Source organism: Camelina sativa, chromosome 12 (genome assembly GCF_000633955.1).
Source record: "Camelina sativa cultivar DH55 chromosome 12, Cs, whole genome shotgun sequence".
NCBI lineage: Eukaryota > Viridiplantae > Streptophyta > Magnoliopsida > Brassicales > Brassicaceae > Camelina > Camelina sativa.
The window spans coordinates 21,424,775-21,445,969 of NC_025696.1; the positions used below are offsets into that span (position 1 = coordinate 21,424,775).

The 21,195-nt window shown below is 37.3% G+C and overlaps 1 protein-coding gene across 1 annotated transcript; it reads right to left on the reverse strand.

The window, feature by feature from the left end:
- On the reverse strand, positions 9,850-10,317 carry LOC109128127. The gene has a single exon (XM_019233928.1). It carries the CDS (start codon positions 10,196-10,198, stop codon positions 10,004-10,006), a length of 195 nt encoding a protein of 64 aa, XP_019089473.1. The 5' UTR covers positions 10,199-10,317; the 3' UTR covers positions 9,850-10,003.

Below are 21,195 nucleotides of genomic sequence, written 5' to 3' on the forward strand. Positions count from 1 at the left end.
ATTGTAGTTGCCATCAGATTGAGCCAAGTTCTCAACTAGGTCCCAACCTTCATCAACATCCTTGTTGAGGAAGTTACCATTACTTACGGTGTCCAGCAACATCTGTATCTCGGGTACCAATCCTCTGTATAGTGTGCTCAACAATGAAGCATTACTGAATCCGTGATGTGGACATCGAGTAGTGTACCCCTTGAAACGTTCCCAGGCTTCATTGAACGTTTCGTTGTTCTTCTGTACAAAGCTGGAAATTTCATTTTGCAGCCTTGCTGTTCTGGAGTTGGAGAAGAATTTGGCTAGGAATGCCTTCTTGCACGCTTCCCAAGTGGTGATGGACTCCTTAGGGAACGATTTCTCCCAGATGTGTGCTTTATCTCCCAAAGAGAATGGGAAAAGTCTGAGCTTGAATCCATCTTCACTGACTCCATTTATCTTAGTGAGGCTACAGAGCCTATCAAATTCATCCAGATGATCCAATGGGTCCTCCATTGGCAGTCCATGAAACTTGTTGCTCTGTATCATCTGGATGAGACTACTCTTGATCTCAAAATTGTTGTTCTGCACAGCTGGTGGCACAATGTCATTCCTCTGAGTGTGAGTAGTCGGAGCATCTCCTACTCCTATGTTGGTCCTTGCTTGAGGAGCTGGTGGACCGTTCTGATTATTCATCGTCTCCTCTATGGTTGCTAGTTCCGGTTGAACTTGTTGTTGTCTGAGTAGCCGAGGTCTATCGATATTGTCGATGAAAGGACTCAGGTTCTGGCTACCTCTGGATCGTGTTTGCATGCACAGGCAAGTGTCCGAGTGTGTACACGAGAATCAACTCGATCTAGGTGATGGAGTGACGGGTCGGGTGGGTGCTCGGGTTGTACCTGAGATTCAAAACAAACAGAAGCAAAGGCAAACAAGTCAGTATCCGAAAAAAATATAAACAAACGAACTTGATCTAGCAAGTCCTGAAATCCTAAACGTAGCAAAATTAAAACAACCAAATGGCAACGGCGCCAAATTGATAGACAAGTTTTCACCCAGGGTATCAAATCCCTATGCAGTTGTAGTACAAAGGGTTATCAATCCAATGGTTGTTATGCTAGCAGATAGGATGCAATCAGGATCAAGCAAGTCAAGCCAAGTAATAAAGGGGTTTGGTTCTAACAGTCCTAATATAAACAAAGTAAAGAATATAAACAAGTAAACCACACGACCTAAGCACTCGATGCAAGCAATCGAGTACAGGATCGGGTGGGGGGATCGAGTATGCAAGTAAGCTATGAATAGCTCGAGGTATTACTCGATGCAGGTTATCGTGTACCTGATCGGGTAAGTGGTCGAGTAAGTAAAGAAAATGCAAGAAATGAAATACGAAAGTTCCTAAGGATGGGGGTAATCGAATCCTCAGTGTCCTAGACCAGTACGGATGCCTTATATGCCTCAAGCAATCATTTCCTAGAAAATGAACCTCTAAAACCTTGTCACCACACTTTCGCACTAGCAACAATCAACCTTGAACATACTACCACACTGTCGCACTAGCAATATGAACAAGCAGGCATTAAGAACAATTCATTCTTGTCAGTATACTTACTTATCTGATTTTGTCACTCAAAGTTAAGTATACTTCTATCATTGACCTAATCAAGAATTTTATCTACTCCTTTCAGCTTGTAGCATTGTAAACGCCCTAGATCTAATCTCAACCTTTCGGTCTGTTGACCGCATTAAGAACATCAACCTAGAAGGAAATTTATCAATCATAACAATCAACTAAAGTATCCTAACTGATCAAGAACACCTAATCATCTATCCCATCCCTAGAAACTTTGCTACACTACTCGGACATAGAAACGAATGACAAAGCCATAGAAATAAAGGAAAATGACATTATTAAAAAGATAGAGTAGAGTAGAAAAGAGTATGGGATAAAGATCTATGAAAAACTACAAAATAAAAGTACAAAAACAACAAAATATGTTGAGTCGCTCAGTTCTCTCACAGAAGCTCTTGCTATCTGGTTTGAGGGTCTGCGGCGTGCTCGTTTGCGAGCTAGGGAAAGAGGGGGTTTATATATGGAAACCCATTTGACCTAGCTTCCCAGACCTGCCCGATGGTCTACTCGATGGGGTACACGATGCTTGAGTCGGGTAACTCCTCGGGTGGATCTTCAGGTTGCTCTTCGCGCTCTTGGATCCTCTTCGATCGTGTTGGGGTTCGGACTTGTTCTTGTAGCTCGATGGCTCCTTCGGGTACATGCTAAAACTTGATTCTTACAGTAAATGACCTAAAAATGCTAAGTTAGGGGTATGAACAATGCAAAATATGGACAACAAAAGATGCTAAAAACATGTAAATTAGAGTGTTATCAGAGTCGGTTAGAGAGGAACTTTAGTTCTGTCCGCTGTCTAGATGATTATAAGAAAGATATTGCAGTTCATTGTCTAGCGGAGGACGCACATCTTTGGTGGAAAGGAACGGGTGGGCGTGTGGGAGACTGTTCATGGGAAACTTTTCGAAAGGAGTTCCAGGCTAAGTATTCTCCGCGGGAAGCTTATGATAGGCTTGAAGCAGCCTTCTTGGATCTGGAAAAAGGAATGATGAACGTGAGGGAATATGAAGCTGAGTTTAACCGGCTTAAGAGATATGCTGGACGCGAGCTTGAAGATGAGAAAGTGCAAGTTTGCCGGTTTATGTGTGGGCTGCGAGTTAAGCTCCGTAATGGTTGCCTAGTCCGGGATTACAACACGCTTACTGAACTGGTGGAAAAGGCAGCGCTGCTAGAGGAAGGTCTGAATGAGGAAGCGGGACTGCGCAGTGAGAGGATGCAGCCTAAGACTTCACAGTTTGCAAAATATGGAAATGATACTGGGGAAAAGAAGAAAGTTTGGGGCAATGAAACTTCTGCTAGGAAGCATCGGCCGGTCGCAACGTTGGATCGTCTATGGCAAAACCGAATGCGAGTACGAGCTGGAGAGCTATCGGAGCTTGTCTTCGCTGCGATAGTATGAATCATAAGGTATGCGACTGTCCGGAAGAGAACACAAGGCCAAAGAGGCCAAGAAGTGAACCGGGAGTGAAGGTGTGCTACAATTGTAATGAGTCTGGACACTTCAAGTCGCAATGTCCAAAGGTGGTGCAGTTAAATGGGAAACGGGCAAACGATGGACTGCCACCTCCACCGAAGAGACCAGCGATAATGCCGCGTATGTACGCGATGTCCGAGGAGGCGATGGAGCCAAGCACCTCTCGTCCGATCACTGGTAAGTCCTGTCGCTTACCTTTGGAATTTCTGTGAGAAAATTTCTTGTTGCGTGTTGCTTGGTTTCTTAGCATTCTAGGTGAATGTGTAGGGACCTTAATCATGGGTGGTGTTGAAACCCATGTTTTGTTTGACTTCGGGTTAACACACTATTCTGTTAACCGGATATGGTTGGGAAAGGCGGGTTCTTGAAAGAACCTGGAGATAACTTTGGTTTGGTCCGAGCAGCTGGCGGACAAATCATGTGGACTTATGGAAAGGTCCCGAATGTCTCGGTGATGGTTGGATGGATGAACATGCCCGCTGACTTGGTGATCTGCCGAGTGAAGTCGTATGATGTGATCCTTGGAATGGATTGGCTCGGAAAGCACAAGGCACACTTAGACTGTCACCGCGGGCGAGTTAAGTTTGAATTAGAAGATGGGAAAACGTTGGAGTATCAAGGAATCAGACCAACATTGGGAAGTTTGATTGTCTCGGCGATTCAGGCAGAACAGTTGATTGAGAAAGGATGGGAAGCATACTTGGCCACGATCACAATTGCGGAAGTTGGGCCAGACGCTAAACTTGATGATATTCTGATAGTTAAGGAATTTGCAAACGTATTCCAAAAGCTGATCGATTTACCGCCGACTCGTTCTGACCCGTTTACTATTAAGCTTGAAACGGGGATGAATCTGATCTCTAAGGCACCTTATCTAATGGCGCCAGCGGAGATGGCCGAGTGAAAGAAACAGTTAGCGGAGCTGTTGGAGAAAGGTTTTGTGCGGCCGAGTAGTTCACCGTGGGGTGCACCAGTTCTCTTTGTTAAGAAGAAAGATGCAAGCTTCAAGCTTTGTATCGATTACCACGGTTTAAACAGAGTTACGGTAAAGAACAAGTACCCTCTTCCGAGGATAGACGAGTTATTGGACCAACTCCGAGGTGCTACTTGTTTCTCGAAGATAGACTTAGCTACGGGTTATCATCAAATTCTGATAGCTGATCCTGATATTTGGAAAACTGCCTTTCGGACAAGGTATGGTCACTACATGTTTGTTGTCATGCCATTTGGGCTGACTAATGCGCCTTCTGCCTTCATGAAGCTGATGAATAGCGTCTTCAGCGACTGCTTAGATGAGTTTGTAATCATCTTTATTGATGATATTCTAGTTTACTCAAAAGATCTGGAGGAGCACAAGGTTCATTTAGAGACGGTGATGAGTAGAGTACGGGAGTTTAAGCTGTACGCCAAGCTTAGTAAGTGTAGCTTTTGGCAAAGGGAAATCGGATTCTTGGGTCATATTGTCTCGGACAAGGGTGTATCTATTGATCTGGAAAAGATTAAGTCGATAAAGGAGTGGCCGAGAACTCAAAACACGTCGGAGATAAGGAGTTTTCTCGGTTTGGCCGGATATTACCGTCGATTTGTTAAAGGTTTTGCGAGCATGGCGCAGCCAATGACCAAGTTGACCGGGAAAGATGTGAAGTTTGAGTGGTCTGCTGATTGTGAGCAAAGTTTTGTGAAGCTTAAGGAAATGCTTACAACTACACTGGTATTAGCCTTACCGGAGCCGGATAAACCTTATGTTCTATACAGTGATGCATCGCGGATGGGATTAAGGTGTGTTCTGATGCAAGAGGGTAAGTTGATCGCTTACACCTCTCGGCAGTTGAGGAAACATGAACTGAATTATCCTACCCACGACCTTGAGATGGCAGCGGTTGTCTTTGCACTAAAAATTTGGCGATCTTATCTGTATGGTGGGAAGGTTTAGGTTTTCACGGACCATAAGAGTTTGAAATACATCATTACTCAGCCGGAGTTAAACTTGCGGCAACGAAGATGGATGAAGCTTGTGGCAGACTATGACATATACATTTCTTACCATCCGGGAAAGGAAAATCTAGTTGCGGATGCGTTAAGTCGTAAGAGAGTTGCGACAGATTCTGAGAAAGATATGGAAGGTTTGATTAGCATGGTCGGGACATTGCGGTTAGCAGCCTTGTCCGACGACTTGGAACCATTGGGTCTCGGAGCGGCTGATCAAGCAGATCTACTGAGTCGCGTCTGTCTAACTTAGGAAAAGATGAGGAATTGATTAAGTGGTCGAAGAATGACAAGACTGAGTTTCAGACTTCGAACAATGGGACGATTCTGGTGAATGGACGAGTTTGTGTTCCAAAGGATAAGGAACTGCGAGAGGAGATTCTTAAGGAAGCGCATCTGTCCAAGTTCTCGATACATCCGGGGGCAACTAAAATGTATCGTGACCTAAAGCGCTATTACCATTGGAAAGGTATGAAGCAAGACGTGGCTAAGTGGGTCGCTAGTTGTCCGACTTGTCAGCTGGTTAAAGCAGAACATCAAGTGGCGGGTGGTTTGCTGCGAAGTTTGCCGATACCGGAATGGAAATGGGACATGACTACCATGGATTTTGTCACTAGGTTTCCTGTAAGCGAGAAGAAGGATGCGATATGGGTGATCGTCGACAGACTAACTAAATCCACACACTTTATTCTGGTGAACAAAAAGGACGGATCAGAAAAGCTGGCTGAGATTTATGTGCGGGAGATTGTCCGATATCATGGAGTACCGGCTAGCATAGTGTCAGATCGCGACTCTAAGTTTACTTCGGCATTCTGGAGGGCACTTCAGAAAAGGTTTGGTACACGGTTGAACATGAGTACAGCTTATCACCCGCAAACAGATGGTCAGTCCGAGCGGACAATCCGAACACTCGAGGATCTACTGCGAGCTAGTGTGTTGGATTGGGGCGGCAAATGGGACGAAGATTTACCTTTGGCAGAGTTCGCGTATAACAGTAGTTATCACGCGAGCATTGGGATGTCACCGTACGAAGCGTTGTATGGTAGGCCTTGTCAAACACCGCTGTGTTTGACCCAAGTGGGGGAGCGGAGCGTTTATGGACGGGACTTTGTGGAAGAAACAACCAAGAGAATCAAAGTCTTGAAGACTAAGATGAAAGAAGCTCAGGATCGCCAAAAGAGCTATGCGGACAAGCGTCAGAGAGAGTTGAAGTTCGAAGTGGGAGATATGGTTTACCTTAAGACAGTCAAGTATAAGGGTAAAGACCGAGCATCCTTGAACATGAAATTGTCACCAAGGTACATGGGAACGTACAGGGTTCTGGAGAGGATCGGACCTGTTGCGTACAAGCTGGAATTGCCACCGGCAATGGATGCTTTTCACAAAGTTTTCCATGTGTCCTTACTACGGAAATGCATAACACATCGGAAAAATGTTATTGCTGAACCACCGCCAGATTTGCAAGAGAATATGACTATTGTGGGAAGACCAGTTCGGATAGTGGATAAGAAAATAAGGTCGGATCGGAAGAAAAAGGTTAAGCTCATTCAAGTAGTTTGGGATTGTGATGGCGACGAGGAAACAACTTAGGAGCCGGAAAATGTGATGAAAGCTAACTTCAAGAAATGGTTTGAAAAGCTGAAGGTTCCAAGGAAAAAGGCTTAGATTCGAGGACGAATCCAGGCTAAGGGGGGGGGGAGAATTGTAACGCCCGTCTCTGCGAGTCTTCCGGATGACCGAGCGATGGTCGATCGAGTTAGTCGATCATTTTACCTGGAATCCGATAAATCCGCATCAAGTCTCGGACATGCGATTTTTTGTAGGACAGTTGGTCGGGGAGCGGACGAGCGGCTATCGGTGATACGTGAAACTGCGGGTAAACTCTCGACCATGTCCACTGATTCGCGTGTTTTCTCGGGTTTTTAGTGGAACGGTGTCATTTTACTTATAAAACGCGGGAACGGTTATTTGCGGGAGAGAAAGAACGCGGAGATCGTATTTGACGGTTTTCAGCAGTTTTCTTCGGTGTTAACTGCGAGGAATCGATTATAAAAGAGATTAGAGCGTCGTTCTTCGCGAGCGTGAAAGAGAAAGATAAGAATAGAGAGATTGCCGAGAAACCGAGGGAGATTGCCGAGAAACCGAGAAAGATCATCGAGTAGTTCCGGTAAGTATTGACTGAACTGTGTGTTCGTCGACAGTTTATTGAGTTTTGTTGAAGGGAACGTTAATCTGGTCTGTTTGTCTTAGATTTCTAGGAAGCGCGAGCGATAGAGAGATCTGGTCAAGGTTCTACGCGACAAGAGGTGTCAGAAATTGTATTCGAGAGAAAAAGGTGAGTTGCGTGACCGTGGAGACGAGTCTTGTGTCGTTTTCTTGCATAGATTCATTTAGTCCTTGATTGTCCTGTATGATTTGTATGCTTGCTTGTCGTTATCCTGATTATCTGCTGCTTAGTCTTGGTGATCGATGTGGTTTATCGAGGATCTAGATCGGCGGTTTGATTGAGAACAGTAATGGTCGCTAAGGACTGTCCGATTGCGGGAAGATTGCTCGGTAACTCCGCATGGTTACGCTAGACAAGTTTCTGTCCGCAAATTGCAATATTGACTGTTTGATTGCGATTACTTGCTTGTGGCCTGTGAGACGGGACGACCGCTCTCACTAAGCAAATCCTTTTGCTTATGACTCCTTTGTGTCGCAGGAAATAATTCTGATCGAGAAGGTAATTGGGACGCTGGAACCAGTTCGCGGGACTAAGGCAAGGAAGGAAGGATGGTTAATTATGGGTATTTGTACTCGGTCTAGTATGTAACGTGTAATAGCTTATTAGCAAACTCACCGTTGTACTGGAACCTCGTTATTAATTCAAGTATTCTGTTTTATGCTTAAAATGACTTGTCTAGAATTTAATCGGAAAATGTTAAGTAATTCCTCGGTAAAACTTGGCCGCGAGTTGCCGCGGCAAGGTAGAAACCGGGTTGAGGCATTTCAAAAACGCTCTGACGAGACTAGAGTCGGAGATAAATCCCAAACTTCACACGAGTGAGGACATTCAAGAAAAACATGATTAATAGTCTCAACCGCAGAGTCGCACCATTTACATCAAATATCACATTGGACAACTCCGTGTATCAATTTTTTTTATAGATAGTTTTTACTTACTAAAAATATTTATTTTCTATTTCTTGTTAAATTTTATTTTATTTTAAAAACTCCAAACCCGCACATCGGGCGGGTCCTAATCTAGTCTATTAATAAACATCGTCTATGAGTAATTATTTAAAAGAGAATGATCATAGGAGAAAACAATCTGATGGATACGAGACAAGATATGACGGGAAAGGATTGAGCGGGAGGGGACGTTTTTTCCATTCCAAAGTAGCTGCATCTAAGTTATATACGCATAATAATCTAAACTAAGAATCAAACTGAAATTCATATTTCGATTTCATATTAATATTGTACAAATACAATATAATATAATTCTAAATCATTTTTATGAATTTAAAATTTGTATGAAAATTTTGTCCCGTGCTATAGCATGGCTTACTACCTAGTATGATATAAAGAAATATAAGTACAATTAAAAGAACATATCAACTAAAAATAAATATTATCAACCATATCTTATCATCAAATAATATTAAATAACTGTAACCGTAAGTGTAACCGTTTTAAGCGGAACTCGATTAAGGTTAAACAAAAATTTTAACCGTAACTATAATAACTGTTACCGTGGTCATACCTCCTTGTGGTGCTTTATTTAAAGGATCAGATTCGATCAACTTGTTTTGTAAATTTGCCGTTGCACATGTTATTAATCCTACTATATTAATTGAGAAGTACAAATATGAAATTAACCTTAAGATGTGTAAAAAATTACATTCAATTGCCATTAGAAAAAATTAATTAAGCTTAATTAACTAATTTAGATAAATATAATTAAAATAAAAATTAAAAAACACTCACATATCAAATATTAAAAAATCTAAAAAAATCTAAAAAAAATATTTTCTCTCTCTAATAAATTATGGACGAAATTACTAATTATTTTTAAAAAAATATATATATAAACCAATCAGAATTTTAAAATCTAAGATTTTATATCCAAGTATACAACACAATTATTTTTAATAACTAAATTCGAAGATTTTGTTAAGATTTCAAATTATGATTCTCATATCATCTTTATTTTATTTTATTTACAAATTGTTTAGAACTTTCATATAATACTTATAATTAATAAAATGCATATTTTTCTGCATATGTTGTGATTTGAATTTTTTAAAACAAAAATATATTACTCAATGTATGAAAATGTGTCTTTTAATTTCCACATTGGCGGGTTGGTAAAACTAAATTTATATAGATGATAAATTAATAATTTTTATTTACTCACAATTATAATATTAAAATTACTATTTTATATTTCACAAAATATGATGCAAATACAACAAATAAACAATATAAAACTGTAATAATACGTCAAAATAAAATACTATAATATTCTAAAATAATTAGTATTCAAATAGACAAATAGATTTAAATAACAATTAAAAATAAATATTATCTCAAACAAAATAATTTTTTTTAAAAATAAAATAATAATTTTTATTATTATATTATAAATTTTTAAAAAAATGTTGACCCGTACTTAAAGCACGAGGTATATCCTAGTTATTATATAATTTGATACATACCTTCTTTTTTTATTTTTTTTTATTTTTGGTTAACGAATAACTACGCATAACAAAATCAATACAAAAAAGTGTCGACCATATATAAAAAAGCAGATTCTTTGAATGGTACGTAATCAAACAAACAAAAGAGACAGATAAATATTGGTCTGGATCAATATATAGTATCAGCCACATATCCTTTCTTGGTCGTGTCACTGTCTTCTCACACTACAAAACCCAACTTTTCATCCTTCCTAGTTCCTAAAGACGGGAAAGGGTGGAGCTTGCTGGAAAATAAGAGACGATGATTATGGGAGACGGAGTTCTTAGGGACTCGGGTTTGCTTTTCCGTCTTTTTAAAGTAGACATGACTTCCAAGTTAGTGTCGTCGGTTGTGTTAACCCGTGAACTTGAGTTCGGAACAAAGCAAGCGAAGAAGAGCGTAAAGAGAGACATCTTTGGGATTTTAAGACTTCAGTGTTTGAGTAATTGAGTTTTTATGTTAATTTGAGCTACTACTATAAGTGTATACTAGATTAGGACCCGTGGTGTACCGCAGGACAAAATTATTTATAACTAAAATATTTAAATTATAAGCTGTATTTGTTGGTTAAATATGTTATAATTATATAATATTTGTTAAATAAACCATATAATACCTCAATATAATTTATTTTTTACATAATATTTATTTAATCACATTAATTAGATATGTATATTCTTTGATACCGACAGTGTTAACAAAATAATGAAATGATGTTTTACCCTAGTAGCACCGAATTAATTATATTTTTAATTTATATAAATATCGATAAAACCCGTCCCGCTATATAACCCCGTCCCGAGATATTTTAACGTACACTATATCATCTTAATTTTTAATATTTATTGTGTATCTACGGTATAATATTTATCATATTTAACTTTTTAAAAGTTATAAATATTTTTCATATTTAACATTTTAAAAATCTTTAAAATCAAGCTTTCTACTCATTTGTATTCGAAATGTTTTTGGTTTCTTTTATAGAATGACTCTAAAACATTGCCCAATTTTTAGACGATGTGGGATATTGTATCCGTATTTTTTTATTCATCTATTGAGTAATATATGCCCGTTTTATAAATTTTATATTACATTATATGCAGGAAAAATCACAATTTTTATTAACTAAATGTATTATAGAATAATTCAAGATAATTTAAATATAATTTAAATATAAATTCAAATAAAAATAAAAAGGAATTATATATTTATGTTTGAATGAGGTAGAAAGATTTCCTTATTTTTTAAAATCTTACCTATAATTAATTTTGAAATTTTGGTAACTAATATTAAAATCAAAGCATTAAATGAAAAAACTTTCTAAAATGTATTTTTGAGCAAAAACTATTACAAAAATACTAGTATAGATATAAGGGGATGTTGAAGGTATTCATTGAATCTTGAATCTTCTTAGGACACGTCTCTTTCTGGAAAGTGACTATTTCTTGTTGGGCAAGTTTGATAGTTTTGTTGTCCGTCATTAATAATGTCTTCATACAATCTTTGTATACCTGAACCTCAAGGACTTTTGACTCTCCGTCTAAATTATTTAGCAAGAAGACTTCGAGGCCCACAATCAAAACCATATATATTCCAAAGAAAAAGGAATAAACGTATTTTTTTTTTTGTATTTTTTTTTTTAACGCTGAAATAATAAAAGAGTTTGGCAAGAAGGAAACAGAGTAAAACAGTAAACTAGTGAGAAATCTATACTATGAAAGATGGACAACTCTCTCCATTTGAGTGACACGTTAGTAGTGGAGAGAGTACCATATATTTATCTTCAATAAAAGCAAACAAACCTAAACTAAAAGGAATATGAAACATCTTTCATGTCTTTCTATTCTTTTTTTTTATATCACAAACAATTTCAATATTTGTCTACGATATTTGGAGAGATTTAAAACATGTCCCAAGTAAATAGATGCATCACCAAAAGACAAAAGAGCATCAGGAGTGAATCAAAGAGCCACTTCTTCCTCTTGACGTAAACCATGAATGTATAGACATATGGTTTACGCATTACAATTTTGTCAATAGTTTGAAGAATTACAGCAGTGATCGAGATATTAGTTAATATTGTAGAGAAATTCATAAAAGTGTGTCCCTAAAAAAATAAATTTTTATATATGAAGAAGATTAGAGTTTTGTTCACTATCAAATGGAAGATAGTTGAATAAAAATGTAGAATGTCGGTTTAGAAAAATACAGAGACAAAGAGAAAGATAGTTGAATAAATTCATGAATATCGGTATCCATATTCTAATATTTACAAGTTGTCAAAAACAAAATTAAATGAAATTCTTATTAAAAAACAAATTCTGGAGTTATATTCAAGAAATTGAAAAGCTAACATGAAAGGAAGATATTTATCTTAATTATATCTAATAAAGAGTTAGCTAAGCTGCAATTCTTGATAAAAGAAAATATTAAGCTTTAATTGAGAAGCTAAAGTATGTATATATCTAAATACTTAAGCTTTTTTTTATAATGAATGTAAAATTTATTCAACAAAAAAACTCTTTGTTACAAAATATGAATCTTTAGATCAAGTTTTCATTTGATATATATTTTTTGACGTTTTAGACAAGAATTGTAGAATGCTTAAATCTCTCAAAATAAAGTTGTTCATGCATATATCTAATCATTCAATTACGAAATGAGAAAATCTATGTGAAGTATTTAAAATATCAACGTCAAATTATATTTTTCAAGATTTCTACAGTTAAAAAAAAAATCTACATATATAAAAAAAAACAAATAGTAAAATTATTTTAAAAACGATAGGCTATAAGCCTGCGCATAGCGCGGGTATTCATCTAGTAAAGAATTAAAAGGCAAACATCAGAGGAGCAAAACCTCAGCATCCATCCTGCTTCTCTCGCTCAATCAAATTGTGTAACCACGCCGTACCACCTAAAGCTAAATATGAGGTGAGCCGTCCAAAGAAAATAAAGATATTTTTGTTACTAATAATATATCAGAAACAAAAAAACAAAAAGATAAAGAAATAACCAACGCTCATGGTGTTATTAAAATAAAATAAAAAAATTATTCGCATTGCAATGTTAATTTATCATGGTTGACCATTATAAATGCTTTCACTAGTAAGAAAACTTATTTTTTTAGAATCCATTATCTCAGTTAAAATTTTCATATTGGTAAAACTTATGAATAGTCATGGCAGATATGATTTGGTTACATAAAACTTTATAAATTGTCAAGTTTTGATTCTGTTTTTGATTTATATTATCAAGTCTTTTTTATGATGTTCACAGGTAGGTAGGAAGCTGCACTTTTGTCCTTTTTGATGTGGAAAGCAGTATTAACAATGGATTGGATAGTACATACTTTGAAGTTGTGTTTTTTCCTGATGCGGAAATCAGCCTTAACAATACTGACCTTGAAACCACCCTTTTGAGAACCTTTTGATGCGGATTAGCAGCCTTTTGTTGTTGATGTAATGGTTTGTTATTAAACTAGCTTAGCAGCTTCTGTAATTGTCTGTACTGGTTTGTACTAGTAGCTTTAAGCTTACAACACAACTTTAAGTTACAAGTACAGAAACTTAATAGCTTATGTATGGTTTTACTTAGGAAAATGTCTACTTTAGGTTAAATTAACCCAATTTGAGACAAAGTTCAATTGTTCTCAAAAGACAAATAAATCAGGTCACCGTCCCGTTTAATCCGACTACCGACCGACCCGAACCGAATACAATTTCGGATTTGGTGAAGATCTTCATTAACTGAATTTCAGACTAACCAAACAATTCGATTCAAAAAACCCAAACTTGCCGAACTCCTAGACCGAGTTATGTGTATGTTCATGTAATCTGCATATCTGGATGTCTAGCTCTAATTTTTGCCGTAGACTTCTTTAAAAAGAGGTAAAAGTGATGTTTATACAGACAGAGTGACTCGTTAAAAAAAATGGTCACTCTACATTCTCAACACATCAAAGTTTTTTGGTAAGAAATAAGTTTTTTTTTGCTTTCTTCTGTTTTTCTTTTTATCACCAGTAATAGTTTAAATTATAAAGTGGAAAATTTACTACAGTGCTCACATGAATATTTTTTAATTATTATTATGTTTATCCAGTTTGGATTTTCAAATCATCATTGTTATTTATTAGGGAGATTTACATGAAGACACTTTGTGAGAAACTTTGTTCATTTAACACACTTTTTGACCATTATGCACTTTTTTGCTAATTTTTCACTGTTTACATTATTTTTAGACCATTTTAGCCTCAAACATGTCATTCCACTTTTTTGCTAATTTCATCTCTCTCTTCCTCTTCTTCTTCCTCTCCATCAATTTTTTTATTTCTCTTTCTATTTGGTCATGTCCAACTTGAAATTAGATCTCCTCATATCTGATTTAGGTGTATTGTTGTTGTTATTTCTCTATTTTTTGTCAACGGAAAGGAAATTGCATTCATGCTTCCTTTTTTTTTTAATACAATCTTCATGAAAGAAAATCTAGAAGCTTTGCTTATATAGTGTGAGTTCAATTTGTTTTCTGGGTTTTGTTCTGGATTTCGATTTCGTTTTCTGGATTTCGTTCATGTCTAATTCGTCTCCCCTTAATCCTCAAAACCAATGATGTCCACAAAATAATGACCATATGGTTAGTTTACATGTAAATTGACCACGTGATATCCACGAGACAATGACTATATGTTTAGTTTCTTTGTGGCATCAACAATCAATTCTCATATGTTGTTTTTGTAAAAGGTTGTCCAAGAGACAATGGTCATATGGTTAGTTTAGATGTAAATTGACCACATGATGTCCACGAGACAATGACCATATGGTTATTTTCTTTGTGTCATCAACAACCAATTTCCATATGTTGTTTTCCTTAAGGGTTGTCCATGAGACATTGATCATATGGTTAGTTTACATGTAAATTGACCATCTGATGTCCACAAAACAGTGACCATATGGTTAGTTTCTTTGTACCATCAACAACCAATTCCCATATGTTACCTTTTCTTAAAGTCTTTGTGGAGAGAACGAAGCAAGTGAGAACGATAACAATAGAAGATGAATTGGAGATCTATGGTTTTTCCTTATTTCTCCTTTTATTTTGTAGTGAAATATTTTTTAATATTTTTTTTATATTTGCTGTAAATAAAAGAAAAAAAAAAGATATTGTGAGGTTTGTTGAAGAAAAGATGTGGTTATGATGATATTTTTGTTTTTTTATTGAAGATTATTGTGTGCGTAAAAAGAATTGGTTGGGAAAGAAGTGGAAGGGTGTTTTTGATAATTCAATCTAAGAATGTGCTATTATAATATTAAAGTTTCAAAAAGTGTGCTAGAGTGCAATATTTCCAATTTATTATCACTTGACCCAGACAAAAAAAACAATTTACATGGTCGTAACTATGTAAAATTTGAGATATACAACTTAATTAGTTATTGTTGTAAACCATTGAAGATGGATCTCCATAACCGACCCATACATGTCCAAGTCCACAAGACCCATCATCCTACCTCTTCTTCTTAGTCATTGTCGGCTTAGGATTCCCATTATGTTTAGGGCTATATGTACTACTATATATATGTACTCTTATTCGATTGAATGAATAACACAAGAGAATACAACCTCTAGTTTCTCTACTTTCATAACACGTTATCAGCACGAGTTTGCTCTAAACTCCACTGAGAAAATTCCCTAACCCTAAACCGCCGCACATCAATCTCTTGTTTGTTCAAACTCGCAACCGGATCAGTTCGAGTTCATTCAAGCTCGGTGGTCGTTCAAATCCGTGTTCGTGGTCAGCTTGTTGTTCATGATCAATCTGTGTTCGTGGTCAGCTCGTGTTCGTGACCAGTCCAAGGTTCGTTACCAGTTCGTGATCAAGCTCGAGGTATATCCGAGGTCTTTAGCTCCTGGATCAATTCCATTCAACCCCATCGGTGTTTAAGGTAAACAATCAAACTTATCGGACACATATATCGAATCTGATCCTAAATTATATTAGAACCCTAAAATCTACAATTACACAATCATCAAATCAAAACCCTAAAGCTTTAAATCCTAAATTCTAAGACATTAAAATTCGATTGTTTTGAGGTTAAGAATTGCTTAGGATAGATTGATTGTTATTGTATGATTGTTCTATGTCTTGCATGAAACCCTAAAATCAAACCTTAAAATCAGAACCCTAGAGAAATCATAATCCTATTCAAAGAAAAAAAAAGGAAAACTTTAAAACCCAAGATAATTTGCATATTTCCTTATTCATACTAGATCAATTTTGTCTAGGATTGTTTCATGCATATATTAAACTATGTAATAAAAACAAGAAATTATTAACTAGGACTAGCATGGTTCGGTCTTAAATACCGCATGACCTAGACTAAAACGATTGCATGGTTTGGTCTTAAATACCGCATGAAATAATCGGGTGCATGTTTTTGTATTTTATAGATGTCAAAGATCAACAATCTCCAATATGCTGCACTTAATGTCTTTGGTGACAACTATTTACAATGGGCATTGGATACAAAGATTACTCTGAAATCAAATGGCCTATGTGAATGTATTGAGGATGATAATGATTGCACTGAAAAGGAAAGGTATAAGGCGATTTTGCTCATACGCCATCACCTTGCAGAGAGTCTCAAGAACCAGTATCTTACCATTGAGAATCCTCTTGACCTTTGGACATAGTTGAAAAACAGAGATGGTCACGAAAAGACGGTGCTCCTACCAAATGTTCAATTCGATTGGAAGAATCTAAGGATCCAGGATTTTAAATCTGTGGATGAGTATAATTCAGAGCTATTTAAGATAGTCTCAATCTTGAAACTATGTGGTAAAGGGGTTACTGAGGAAGACTTGCTATAGAAAACATTCTCAAACTTTCACACCAATAACATACTGCTTTAGCAACAGTATAGTGAAAAGAGTTTTAAGACATATGCAAGTCTAATCTCTTGTTTGCTACTTGCTGAGAAAAACAATTAGTTATTGGTGATGAACAGTGCAATGAGACCTCCTGGTTCTGCCCCATTACTAGAAGCCCACAGATTGATATGACCAAGAAAGAGCCTCAAGGGCCTAAAGAGACTAAAGAGTCTAACTACGTCCAGAGAGACAAGTATCACGGCCGTGGCCGTGGTGGTAGAGGAAATTACCAAGGAAACAATTATGATGGTCATGGTCGTGGGAATCGATCAGACTTCTATCGTGGTCGAGGTAGAGGCCGCGGAATTTTCAAACCGCAACATAAGACTAAATCTATTTGCCACAAATGCGGTATGGGGAATTATTAGGTAAAGACGTGCAGAACACCTAAGCACCTTGCTAATCTCTATCAAGAGAGTTTGAAAAAGAATCCAGAAGCTAACCTGGTTCATCTCGATGGTGAAGGAGATTTCGACCATGAGAAAGATGATCAATTGGATTATGAGACTTCTGATTGCTTAAGAGAGGATAATTAAATTTAAATATTGTCTTGATTTAATTTCCATGTTTTATGCTTTGAATTTTATTGGATTATGATTTTGGATTATGATTTTGGTTTAAATTCAATTATTTTATTTCCTTCAATATATATTTGTTTGTTTTATTCTTTTATGTCTAAAACATAATTCTTTTACATATTAAGAAATGGCTGAGGACAAGAACATACTTGTGGTGGATAGTGGATCAAGCCACACGATTTTGAAGGACAAGAGATATTTTGTTAATCTCATTTTGAAAAATGCCAATATTAGCACAATAGCGGGTATAGCAAGTCTTATTGAAGGCTACGGCCAGGCCTATATTCTTTTACCTAAGGGCACACATCTTGAAATAACAGATGCTCTATATTCACCCAGCTCAAAAAGGAGCTTATTAAGTTTCAAAGATATTCATTTGAATGGTTTCCATGTTGAAACTAAGGGTGAAGGGAACCAAGGGTTCCTACACATTACTGAGATCACCCAAGGATCTAAGAAAGTCCTAGAGACTATACCCGCATTATCTACTGGTCTTTACCATGCTAAAATTAATATGATAGAAGCTAATATAGCAATGAACAAGATGTTCAATGAAAAAATCACTTTATGGCATGACCGGCTTGGCCATCCCGGTTCTAACATGATGCGTAAGCTAATCTTGAATTCAAATGGGCGCACTCTAAAAGAGAGACGAGTTATCCCTAAGAATCTCACGTGTGTAGCATGTGTACAAGGGAAACTCATTGTAAGGCCATCACCAGTAAAAGTAACTAAATAGACTTTAAATTTTCTGGAAAGGATACAAGGAGATATATGTGGACCAATACACCCACCTTGTGGGACGTTTAGATATTTTATGGTTCTTATTGATGCATCGACCATATGGTCGCATGTTTGTCTATTGTCCACTAGAAACCTAGCATTTGCTAGATTGTTAGCCCAGATCATACGACTGAGAGCACACTTTCCAGATTTTCCACTTAAGACTATACGTCTAGATAATGCTGGTGAATTTACATCCCAAGCGTTTAATGATTATTATATGTCCATGGGGATAACTGTGGAACATCTCGTGGTACATATACATACACATAATGGATTAGCTGAATCCTTCATTAGATGAATTCAATTGATTGCTCGGCCATTACTCATGAGGTTGAAGCTTCATGTGTTGGCTTGGGGACACGCAGTATTATATGCAGCAGAACTTATACGCATCAGGCCATCTAGTGAGCATAAATATTAACCATCCCAATTACTAACGAGTCATGAGCCAGACATATCTCATCTAAAGACATTCGGGTGTGCCGTTTATGTACCGATTGCACCACCACAGAGAACAAAGATGGGACCTCAAAGGAGGATGGGAATATATGTTGGATATGATTCTCCCACCATTATTAAGTATCTAGAGCCAACCATGGGTGATCTATTTAAGGCTAGATACGTGGATTGTCAGTTTGCTGAATCCAAATTCCCTACATTAGGCGGAGAGACAAATAAGCTGGTCAAAGAAATATCATGGAATCAAACATCCTTGAATTGGCAAGATCCCCGGACTCTGGAATGTGAAGCAGAGATCCAAAAGATTATACATTTACAAAAGCAAGCTAATCAATTGCGAGATTCCTTTGCTGACCCAAAGAAAGTGACAAAATCGTACATACCAGCTTGTAATGCAACAGTACGCATTGATGTTCAAAAGGGACACAATCAAGTTGCTACAGAGTCTAAGACACGTTTGAAACGTGGTAGACCAATAGGTTCCAAAGATAAGAATCCTCGGAAATCAAAGAAAGGTGCAATTCAAACCGAGGTTAAAGAAACCATAGACATGGCCGTGGCAGACCCTAAGGAACCGATCTATGAGGTTTGGGACGCTGAACCTCAAGGTTTTGAAGCTATTGATAATAATGGGATCTCAATAAACTGTATCATGTTTGGAATTCAATGGAACCGAAAGGATGTCGACATCGATGAAATATTTTCATACAAGGTAGCACTTAAAATAAATGAGGATCATGAACCTACGTCTATATTAGAGTGTACTCAAGGATCAGATTGGTTAAAATGGAAAGAAGCCATAGACGTGGAGTTGAATTCATTAAAGAAAAGGAATGTGTTTGGTCCGATCATAAGGACACCATTCGATATAAAGCCAGTGGGACACAAATGGGTTTTTGTGAGGAAGAGAAATGAGAATAATGAAATCGTGAGATATAAGGCACGGCTTGTAGCACAAGGATTCTCACAAAGTCCAGGTATAGATTATGAGGAGACATACTCCCCTGTGATGGATGCAACGACTTTTAGATTTTTGATAAGTCTGGCTATAAGAGAAAAAATTGACTTGCAGCTAATGGATGTAGTGACCCCATATTTATATGGTCCACTGGATAATGAAATATATATGAGTTTACCAGAGGGTATTGAGCTCAAAGATAAGAATGGTTCTCAAGAACAGCACTGCATAATGCTAAACAAATTCCTTTATGGACTGAAACAAAGTGGGCGTATGTGGTACAATAGATTGAGTGAGTACCTATCCAAAGAAGGCGATAAGAATGATCCCATCAGTCCATGTATTTTTATAAAGAAGTTTGCAAACAATGGATTTGTAATCATAGCAGTATATGTGGGTGATTTGAACATCCTAGGAACCTCTGGGGAAATTTCCCAATCAGTTGAATATCTCAAGAAAGAGTTTGAAATGAAAGACCTAGGTAAAACTAAGTTTTTTTTTGGGATTGCAGCTTGAGTACATAAATAATGATATCCATGTGCATCAAATGGCATATACTGAAAAAGTACTCAAGAGATTCAATATGGACCAGGCTCACCCATTGCCTAGCCCAATGGTTGTGAGAAGCCTAAATTTGGACAGTGATCCATTCGGTCCAAAGAAGGACGATGAAAAAATTCTCGGTCCGGAAGTGCCATACGTCAGCGCTATAGGAGCGTTAATATTTTTGGCTAGCCACACGAGACCAGACATTTGTTTTGCCGTGAACCTCCTATCAAGATTTAGTTCTTGTCCGACCCAAATGCACTGGAACGGTATCAAACATATATTGTGTTACCTACAAGGTACGATGGATTTGGGTCTATTCTATACTAACCTTAACAAAGAAGGTTTAGTTGGTTTTGCTGATGCAGATTATCTATCGGATCCACATAATGCTAGGTCTCCAACCGGCTATGTGTTTACACACGGTGGTACAGCAATTTCATGGTGTTCAATGAAGCAGAACATTGCGGCCACATCATCTAATCATGCAGAAATTTTGGCTATGCATGAGGCCAGCCGTGAGTGTGTTTGGTTGAGATCAATGACTCAACACATTAGATCAGATTGTGGCATGGTCGATGACAAGGAACCGACTATCATATATGAAGACAACACAGCTTGCATCGCATAGCTCAAGGAAGGTTACATCAAGGGAGATCGGACGAAGCATATATTGCTGAAGTTCTTCTTCACACATGAACTACAAAAGGCCGGAGAAGTTCAGTGGTGCAAGTTCCATCTTGCGACAATTCAGCCGATCTTTTCACCAAATCAATACCGACATCAACATTTAGGAAGCTCACGCATCGGATTGGGATGCGTAGACTCAAGAACTTTTAGTGATGCTTAGAACAGGAGGAGTAATACGTGGTGTACTCTTTTTCCTTCACCATGGTTTTGTCCCACTGGGTTTTCCTGGTAAGGTTTTAATGAGGCAGCATCCCCAAACGTATTATGATGATCTCTTAGCATCTACACGGTTATGTCATCCAAGGGAGAGTGTTGTAAACCATTGAAGATGGATCTCCATAACCGGTTCATACATGTCCAAGTCCACAAGACCCATCATCCTACCTCTTCTTAGTCATTGTCGATTTAGAATTCCCATTATGTTTAGGGTTTTATGTACTACTATATATATATACTCTTATTCGACTGAA

Coding starts and splice junctions, on each gene's coding strand:
- LOC109128127 (XM_019233928.1), bottom strand. CDS start 10,198: ATGTCTCTCTTTACGCTCTTCTTCGCTTGCTTTGTTCCGAACTCAAGT.